Source organism: Engystomops pustulosus, chromosome 11, assembly GCF_040894005.1.
Source record: "Engystomops pustulosus chromosome 11, aEngPut4.maternal, whole genome shotgun sequence".
Lineage (NCBI taxonomy): Eukaryota > Metazoa > Chordata > Amphibia > Anura > Leptodactylidae > Engystomops > Engystomops pustulosus.
Window position 1 is genome coordinate 78,860,153 of NC_092421.1, and position 10,621 is coordinate 78,870,773.

General features: G+C 42.8%; 1 protein-coding gene across 1 annotated transcript in view; it reads left to right on the forward strand.

The window, feature by feature from the left end:
* UBTD1 (ubiquitin domain containing 1) overlaps window positions 1-9,790 on the forward strand; it is a 32,456-nt gene extending 22,666 nt beyond the window's left edge. The window contains exons 2-3 of the mRNA XM_072129747.1: window positions 5,733-5,960; window positions 8,250-9,790. Of these exons, the coding sequence (XP_071985848.1) occupies window positions 5,733-5,960; window positions 8,250-8,635 (614 nt within the window). The 3' untranslated portion in view covers window positions 8,636-9,790. The remainder of the gene's footprint in view (window positions 1-5,732; window positions 5,961-8,249) is intronic.
* The last annotated feature ends 831 nt before the right edge of the window (window positions 9,791-10,621 follow it).

Sequence of the window (10,621 nt, forward strand, 5' to 3'; positions counted from 1 at the left end):
ACCTGTAGGGGCGCTGCAGGGACGCTGTTGAATTATACAGGGGTATCTATTGTCCTATCGTGTTCGCTAGCCAAGGGGAATGATCATACAGCATAAAAGTCAAGCTTTTATATGAAGTTACTATATAAAAATGCTGCAAACTTTTTATTAAACCCACCAGACAAAGCGTTCTCTTGCTTGTAAACGTTAAATTTGAGTCTTGAATAGTGAAAGAAATGACCCTGGTAAACGACTACAATGGGAATTACTATTGGTAGAGTTTCCCTTTTAAGTTTGCAGTATGTAGAAGTTGTGTGTTTATGCTGCAGTTCCTGACCTGACCCATAGTCTGGGGTGGCGCTGTTAAGACAATGTTGCCATGTTGTATATTTTCCTGATCGGTGGCATCTGTTTAATCCTGGATTATTGGATAATCTGGATTAGATGATGGTCATAATAGGGTCTATATGATTCGCATATTGAATATACACTAAAAATGATGATCAGATGACCAAATACTGGATGAAAGGACTTGTCCTCTGTCTGTGCGGTTGTTATGGTCACCTCAATCACATGCTCTGCGCATCTGTAACCATGTTCTATGAATCCGCTTAGAATCCTCCTGTTTCTTTAAAGTTCTTGAGACCCGTCTCTAGGCAGAGGGCATCCGGCCAGTAGGGGGCACTGAACAAGCGTCCAAGCGGTCGCTGCTGTCGTATGACTACATATGAAATATACCAGGTTATTTTTAAATCCTTAGAAAGCCATTAATTTTATAGCTTGAAGCGTCTCCGGCGCCGGGACCTTGTTTATGCAGACTGGCAATTCCCTGGCATTGGTTCTCAGGTCTTCTCCATCCAACATCTACTGTCAGATCTGTAAGTCTTGTAGTGTCCCTGCAGAGCGCTGGTCATAGGACACCCAAGGTGACCGACTGGCAAGAAGAGGCTGTTCTAGGGCAATGATCACTGTGTCGTTGGGTTTATATTTATGGCTGTGTAGAAATCCAATTGCATTGGTGCATATAGTGGAAGGCAAAATAAATCCATCTAAGGCTCTGTTCACATTGTCATTGACATCAATAGCAAGAATAATTGGCAATTGACACTATCCTTGCCATATGGGGGCAGATGATGTGTTGGAGTCCTCAAGGATCCGGTTGTAGGTCTAGTGGAGTCCAGGTTAGTGGAAATCCAGATAGTGAATGGGGAGATAAGTTGCTTATAGGTGGAAGTTGGATCACAAGAGTGAATGGCGCGTCTTGTCGGACATGCGCATCCCTTCCATCTATCCCCATTAAACTGCTTGAGATAAGCGAATAGCAGAGCTCGGCACCCGGCAATTTGCCAGCCCCATAATAGTAAATGTGATTTCTTTGCACCATTCATTCGAAGGTACAAGGTAGCCCATTCCAGTTATCGTTGATATTCCCAATCGGGGCCTAAAGCTGCTGGGGGCCCCCATAAGGCTGTACATAAGGAATCCATGGGGGTGAGGGGAACTTGTGTAGAATAACCATGAGGGGGCTGTCTGGGATTATAAACTAGGGAATATTTTGGGGAACAGGTGACTGTAGGGCAAATTTACTTAACTGGTCCAGTCGCGATCCCCGATTCGGATGGTCCGATGAGGATGAAGTCCGGTGCTATTCATGAAGATCATGCGCCTGAGTTCTTGCATCCGTCGCTTCCCCCCTGAGGTCCGCCGGAGTTCACTTTCTTCTTCCCGGTTGCAACACAATTCTAAATGTTAAATCCTGCGCGTTGTCCGACCCGCCCCCTGATTTCTGTCGCGTGCAAGCCACCGCCGATGTGCCAAAATCCGATCGCGTGGGCCAAAATCCCGGTGCAATTTGGTGCAAAACGGAAATCGTCAGGAACCCCGGCGAAAATGTGCTCCGCGGACCCTTAGTAAATGAGCCCCTGTGTTTTTAGTTTCTGCATTTTTAATGCTGCCATGTAAGTTCACTGCAAAGGGGCCCACTGAGGCTCTTGTCACCTAGGGGCCTACTGATACCTGGAGCCGACCCTGTTCCGAATGATTCCTCTGAACCAGACAGTTGTGTTCCTAGTTGAGTAATACATTACCATAGTATTTACCTCCCAGATGGGATGTGAAGTCTATAAAAGGATGATGTATATGAGGCTTCTATATCTAGATGATGACCTTAATTTCCATATTTAGTAGTAAGTGATTGCGATATGTATCCAACTATTCCCTTGTAATGTAGAATGAATCGTAGCCGCTGAAGCATATATTAGTGTTTTTCCCATATCTGGGCTATTTTAATAATGTTTGTGTGTAATAATCTGCGTCAGGACCTTTCAAGGTCTGTTATAGGGAGCTGCACGATATCTTGCCCCAGGTAAGGAATGTGATAGGAGACGTCCTTGTAAATGCTTCACATTTCCCTGAATCAGCTGTAAATTCCCGCTGTGCGCAGCTTGAAATGAAACCATCAGTTCTCCTCCCTCATAATGTGCTCTACCCCAAAAATGCATTAAAAAGCTCATTTCCTTCTGTACTAGGGGAGACCTTGTGGCAAATATTTATTGGTGTGAATTAACAAAGCCTTAAAAATCGCTTCTTGTGTAATATTCTATAGGATTAATGAGCGATGGATTAGCGGGATTACCTCCTAAACCAGGAAGCATATGCGCTCCAACCTCCAGCATTGCCTGCCATATTGGGTCATACAAATAATCAATAAATAGGGACTATGTCACCAGCTTTTACACCACTAAACTCCCGGCACCCAGTATCCTTCATGGCATTCCTTCCCCCCCCCCCCCCCCTTTAAATCTTGCCCATTTACCAATCTAAAAAACCAAAACTTTCAATATCATTTGCAGAAGAGTCACTTTTCGCCCGAGATGAGTCATTTTTATTGGCTCGAGGGGGACCGACACTATCAAATTCTCTATAATACCTATAACATTGATTATGGTATCATAATAAACATAAGAATCTCCTCTTACAAATCAAAGTTGGGGGTTCTGTCAGCTAAATAACCAGAGGTGGAGGCAGTTTAAGATATGGGAATGCGATCAACAGATAAACATCCGATTCCTGCCTTCGTCTTGTACCTGTGCAATTTGAAAGATGAGATTCGTTAGTATAAAATCAGAACCGCGATTCTAGTGGCTATAGATACTAAGATAAGAGCATCTAAATTGATTCTCTCCTTTTAGCCTCTAAAAGTGACTCGTCTCCGGCAAAAAGTGACTTGGCTCATTTGCATCTCGCTTTTGAGGGGGGATTTGAGTCGGTTGGTAGTTTAGTGGGTTTAAAGTTGAGATCTCTCCTTGAAATATGATGGGTGGAGAGGCATGCTAATTGGGTACTGACAAAGACTCTGTATAAGTACCATAGATTTGTATCTATATAATACTCATAATGACTATATGACGGCACATATAACCATATAATACATAAACCGTATGATATGGGGATGGATTTCGTACTATGACTCCTGTAGTGACTCCACGGCCATGATGATAATGTGTGGCATTTACCACTAATTTACATTACAGAGTAACTAGTGTGTAATAATTTACATTTATATGTATCTGTTCTATAACCGTCTCATCCCAGATACATCTCGGTGCAGTAAACAATTACATATAATTGGTTTATTAGAGAACTGGCCGGGTTTACATCCCTATAATCCCTCCATGGTAATCCCTGATTGTTGTGTAGATTACTCCATGAGCTATAAATACTTGGTTTATGGAGTGACCTTTAGGTTGCCGGTTACTCCCGCTCATGTTTGGTTGTAACATGTGATGCAGGGATAAGTCACTATGATTAGGAGGTGCGTCTTACTATAAGCCAAGCATGTCCCTGTCAGAGACTGGTTTCAATACAAATTAGGAGAAAAAATATATGTACAGTATATACAGTGTGTGTATAAATGTTCAAAAAAGGAAAAATACAGGCAGTATCCTATTTAAGGACACTTGATTTACAGACTGCCCTTAGTTACAGACGGACCCCTCTGACCTCTGGTGAAGGTCTCTGGATACAAGCAGTCCCCGGGTTACATACAAGATAGGGTCCATAGGTTTGTACTTAAGTTGAATTTGTATGTAAGTCGAAACTGTATATTTTATAATTGTAGTTCTAGACAAAAAAATTTTTTGCCCCAGTGACAATTGCAGTTTTAAAATTTTTTGCTGTAATGGGACCAAGGATTATCAATAAAGCTTCATTACAGACACCCTGCAGCCGGGGACTGTAGTAAAGCATCCAGAGACTTCACCAGATGTCACAGTGGGCAGAGAAGTCCTTCTGTAACTAGGGGTCGGGTGTCCTTTAGTAGGGGAGCGCCTGTACTTTACTATAGTCCCCGGCTGCAATGATCAGCTGTAAGGTGTCTGTAATGAAGCTTTATTGATAATTCTTGGTCCCATTACAGCAAAAAATTTGGAAACTACAATTGTCACTGGGGCCAAATTTTTATTTTTTTTTTTGCTTGGATGTATACTTATATAATATACAGTTTCGACTTGCATCCAAATTCAACTTGAGAACAAACCTATGGAACCTATTTTGTACGTAACCTGGGGGACTGCCTGTACTTTGAAGGTAGAGGCTTTATTAGTAAAAAAAAATACGATAAAAAACATTTTTAAAAAAATTGAAAACTCTATAGGAAGGTGGTGACATTATGGTAATGATCCAAGATCCAGGCATCATCTTATATTTTGTTATCCATGGCCTCCTTCCTTCTAAAATCTAATGTTCTCTAGATTCACAGGCTGTAAAACTGTCTCTCCCCCCCCCCCCCCTTCCTCTTCATGAGGGAGAACAGGAAATTTCAGCTCACAGTGGAAGGGGGAAGTGCTACACTTCACAGGCTGTAACACAGTCTCCCCCTCCCTCTGCATGAGAGAACATAGGGAGTTTTGGCACACAGTGGGAGGGGGAAATGCTACTTGTACACTTCCCCCTCCCACAGTGTGCTGAAACTTCCTGGGCTCCCTCATGCAGAGGGAGGGGGAGACAGTGTTACAGCTTGTGAATCTAGACCACAAAGGGTCTCTGTGTGAATCAACCCAGTAGCCTTTCAGCTCATTAGCATAATTTTAAAAGTTGATGTTAGAAGGAAGGAGGCTATGTATAAAACAACCCTAATATAGAAGGTAGAAGATACCACAGTCACGGTGCTTGGATCTATGAGTAATGTCCCTGGTCTATCACGGTGGATTCTGATAGGAGATTTCCTTTACATTGCATGAAGAAATCTCTAGTTTCATATTTTGTTAGTGTTATAGGTAGTTTTTAGACATATTTTTGAAAAGTGGGTGTAACTTGGTGAAAAGACCTAGTTCACATCTGCATCCAGGGTTTCCATTACACCCTCTCCGTTACCATCCGTTGTTTATAGTGGAAAAAAAGACACAGGCTTTTCATACAACGGTCTAACGGGTGTGAACTTGGACTAGGCCTATTAATTGGAGGTATAAAGTTTTGGTCATCTCGCTTACCTCTTGACAAACCTGGAGAGAAAGTTAACAGATGACAGGTTCCCCCTGCCTGTGCTATGCTGATTGTACAAATGTCAGGCTGCAGCTGCCCCCCCCCCCTCCCCCGGGACTCTACACTGCTGGTAGGGAGCCAGGTAATGTGAGTTAAACTTTATATAAAGTACTGAAATTATTCAGAATGCTGACAAAATATGACTTTCTAGCGCCAACCACATGATTGTCAAAACAACTTTTAATTTGACTATAAATTGTTTCCATGATCAGGTCGCAATGAGCCCTTGAAGAAAGAGCGTCCGAGATGGAAGAGCGACTACCCAATGACGGATGGCCAGTTGCGCAGTAAGCGGGATGAGTTCTGGGACACGGCACCAGCGTTCGAGGGACGTAAGGAAATCTGGGACGCACTGAAAGCTGCAGCCTACGCTGTGGAGGCCAACGATCATGAACTGGCGCAGGCCATTGTAGATGGAGCAAGTATTACTTTACCTCATGGTAAGTGAACATAAATTTAAAAAATCCAAAATTTTTTTGCTTCCCTGAGATTATAATATACAAGATGAGATATATACCGTATATACTCGTGTGTAAGCCAAGTTTTTCAGCACAAAAAATGTGCTGAAAAACCTCGCCTCGTCTTATACACGAGTCAATGATAAAAAAAAATTAATACTCACCCTCCGGTGTCCCCGATGTTCGTCGCGGCTCCCGTTTCCTGCCGCGGCTCCCCGTGTCTTCTCTTTTGTCTTCTATCTTCTCTAGCCGGCAGAGTCGCGTCCATGCGATCTGCCGGCCGTCGCACACTGTGATGCGACGCTGTCGCTGCGGATGACGTCACCAGCGCTGCATCACAGTGTGCGACGGCCGGCGCAATCTCCTGGCCAGAGAAGAGTGAAGAAGCCGCCAGAGCCGCGACGGCTCGGTGAGTATTAAGTTTATTTCTTTATCTTTATACTAATAGAGGCTGCTGTATACTGATGGGGGCAAGCTGTATACTGATGGGGGCAGGCTGTATACTGCAAGGGGGCAAGCTGTATACTACATGGGGGCTGGTTGGCGGTATACTACATGGGGCCTGGTTGGCGGTATACTACATGGGGGCTGGTTGGCGGTATACTACACCCTCTGCTTATACTCGAGTCAATAGGTTTTCCCAGTTTTTGGTGGTAAAATTAGGGGTCTCGGCTTATACTCGAGTATATACGGTATATAAATTTATTTATTTAATTTTTTTAACTAACCTTTTTATTAAAATTTTTTATCGTGAAAAAGAAAACGGCAATGCAATACAATAGACGGCATATTCTGCATGCATTGAATAGTGCGCTGGGTCATAGAATTGGCTCCCAAAGTGCGCAAAAAAAGTTCTGGAGCAGCATAGAAAACCAACTTCTCTATAGGCCCCACAAATTACCTCGTTTCTATGGTCTTCTATACGGTTCCTCAGAGAGTTTCCCCTCTTGGTATGATTTGAATTAGTCTGATATCCTACTTAACAAACTTGCTGCACCCACCCTGAGCTGCTCAGCATGTAAAGTTTTTGTGTGCACACCCTAGGGCAGTGGTGGCGAACCTATGGCACTGGTGCCAGAGGCGGCACTCTGAGCCCTTTCTGTGGGCACCCAGGCCATCACCCCAGAATGAAGTTCACCAGACATAACTCAAAGAATCTGCCTGCAGAATCTTCCTACAATGATAGATGAATTTGCCCTGCTCCTTTCAACTGGGTTGGTGTCCTTGGAGGCTGAAGGATTGAAAGTTGTCAATGAACAAGGAGAATTACATTACTGCTTAAATTCCTGTGCTGGCACTTTGCAATAAATAAGTGGCTTTTGGTTGAAGTTTGGGCACTGAGTGATTCACCATCACTGCCCTAGAGAATCTATATTTTACCTGGCACAGTGTCACCAGATGTGTAAAAGGATCCATTTCCATAAGGTTTCCATTATTTTAGCTTTGTGTTACCAGTCCAGCAAATAATTGAATTGTTTGTAATTAAACTTTTTTTGTTTTATGTTTTTGTTACTAGTTTGGGTTTAGTTCTTTTTTTTTTTCTGCAGTCAGAGTTTGTCTGTTTCAGTACAACTCCTTAAATTCCATGTTATGACCTAATGTGATTGGCACGTCGTGTCTCGGTTCCGAGCTGCTCCACCCTTTTAAGCTATTTGTCGTGTTGCTGTGTTTTTATCAGTAACTGTAGCAGCGACGGCAATTGTTGCTTTTGCTGGTGAACTCCTCCTGAGGGTGTAAGGGACTGCTGGATTTTGTAGTTCCATTACAGTGTTAGATTGATGATCCATAGGGGGGTGGACACAGCACATAGTGGCCCTTAAACACCTTGGAAACATAGGGTCCCTTTCAGCTTAGGCTGATTTTGATTTATTTTTTTAAATTATTTTAAATCCAGCCAAGCATTTTCTATCTCTGCCCCTAGATGTCGCTATGCATAAGGTTAGCGTATAGACTGGTGACCTCCAAGACCTCAGGAAATCGGTGGTTCTTTGGCTTCTCAACTGTGTATTCTACTTTAACCATAAATCTACAACACTGCTGGTTTTCCTGTCTCCATAACACTTGTAGATTGCAACAATATGGGATAAAATGAAAACTTGTCTGTGTGGACTGGGTCCTCAAGGGGGATAGGGCTGCCAAGTATTTGAACCAGAGTTGAACTTTCCTTTGGGTTTGGCATGTTCTAGATATTGATGCCGTATACTTAGGACAGGACCATCGTCATTCGTTAAAGTCTGAAGTTTCTAACCACAAATCAAATCTTTTTCTCAGGTTCTCTAACGGAATGTTACGATGAACTTGGAACACGGTACCAGCTCCCGGTGTACTGTCTTGCACCTCCCATCAACCTCATTATGGAAAGAAGTGATGAAGATGGCACAGACGCCCCCGATCCAGTCCCTAACAACAGACGGGAGTTCCAGCTCAAGGTCCGTCTTTCTACCGGAAAGGACGTTAAACTCAATGCAAGCATGACGGACACTATTGGCCAATTGAAGAAGCAACTACATTCCGTGGAAGGTCTCGAACCTTGTTGGCAGAGATGGTTCTTCTCTGGAAAACTTCTTACGGACAGAATGAAACTTCAAGAGGCGAAGATTCAGAAGGACTTTGTCATACAAGTTATTGTTAACCAACCAGTGGAGATCCAGAACTGAACCGACACATTGTAACCCACAAAATATGAATGTCTATGATGCCGAGACTCTTGGAAGGCAACGAAAGGCTGGCTGCTAGGTCCTTCTCTCCTTTCTCGTCTTCCCTTTTCTCTCATGACTGTCTCCTTGAGATCCAATGGGAATAAGGAGGAGAGATGACCCCCTACCCCCTACATGTACCAAAATGCTGCACTATTTCTGTTTTGTTGATTGTACACTAGATCCACCTCCTACAAGATGACGTTCTAAGCATGCTTGTAACTATTGACCCAATTTGGAAATTGGCACAGGACAATGGGGTGGGGTGTTTTTAGTGTGTCTTAACTTGGTCAGTAGATCAGCAATACTGCAACAAAGATTATAGGTTTTAAGTTGATTTTATTCCTTTTACAACAACTTCCTGGAATTTCCACCGAAATTTTATTTTGTTTTTTTAAATTTCCCCTGAGTTGTCCAGTTCTGTGAAGGTCTTGGTCCAAACTTGTTGTACTCCGAGCTATCACCACCAGTGAGGGAAGAAACGATGGCCAACCTGGTTGTCATCCAGCTGTCCAGCACCTTCACAACTATCCCAAAATTTAGAAAAGTGTAATAAAACATGGCTACTTTCTTCTTTTAAAACCGTGCCACACTTGGCCAGAGGTAGATTTAAGGCGTTTCAGCTCAGGCCTATTCACGTCTGAGATGCTGCAGAACCAGACGCTACCTCTGGACAGGTGCAACACCTTTTCTCAAACAAATTCAGTCAAATCCTTTAATATCTTGATGAAATACGATCGTGGTCATCTGATTACTAGTGATTATTATTCTATGTGTTTAATGTTTGAAGAATGGGTTCTTTAAGTTTTAGGGCATTTTTTTTCTGTAGCTGCCAAGCACCTGCTGAGTTTTAATTTGCATAATGGGACAAACCAAGTGATCCTGCCACGTGTAGCCCCTTTAAATACCACTCCTAACACAGATGTGAAACACTTGCTCACAGCAATTTCAGGGGCTGGTCCATATTTAACATATCATCATTTTTTTTAACCTATTTTGATTGTATTAATGTCATCCGCCATCTTTTGTGACCTTTTGTACGGTGGAGATTTTGCCCATAGACTAATGTTTTGATGAACATGTTGTGCCTAATTAATAAAAACTGGACGGTTTCTATTTAAATACAAAATTGTTTTAATTTAGGTTTTAATCTATAATAATTACCTCCTTTTTATTTTTAGTATAATCTGCATTATACTCCAGAGCTGCACTCACTATTCTGCTGGTGCAATCACTGTGTACATACATGACATTACTTATCCTGTACTGATCCTGAGTTACATCCTGTATTGTACCCCAGAGGTGCACTCACTATTCTGCTACTGGTGCAGTCACTGTGTACATACATGACATTACTTATCCTGTACTGATCCTGAGTTACATCCTGTATTATACCCCAGAGCTGCACTCACTATTCTGCTGGTGCAGTCACTGTGTACATACATGATATTACTTATCCTGTACTGATCCTGAGTTACATCCTGTATTATACCCCAGAGCAGCACTCACTATTCTGCTGCTGTTGCAGTCACTGTGTACATACATGACGTTACATCCTGTATTATACCCCAGAGCTGCACTCACTATTGTGCTGCTGGTGCAGTCACTGTGTACATACATGACATTACTTATCCTGTACTGATCCTGAGTTACATCCTGTATTATACCCCAGAGCTGCACTCACTATTCTGCTGCTGGTGCAGTCAGTGTACATACATGACATTACTTATCCTGTACTGATCCTGCGTTACATCCTGTATTATACTCCAGAGCTTTCTCTGTATTGTATGAGTTATTGCATCTTGGGGGCTGAGCTCCAATACCAGACACCACCCGCAGATGGATGTGGCACTGTTTCAGCTAGAAGGCATACTGGAAACTGCGGTTTCATGATGACCTCTGTACCTTATCTAAAATGACGGGATAGCTTAATAGTCTTAACACAAC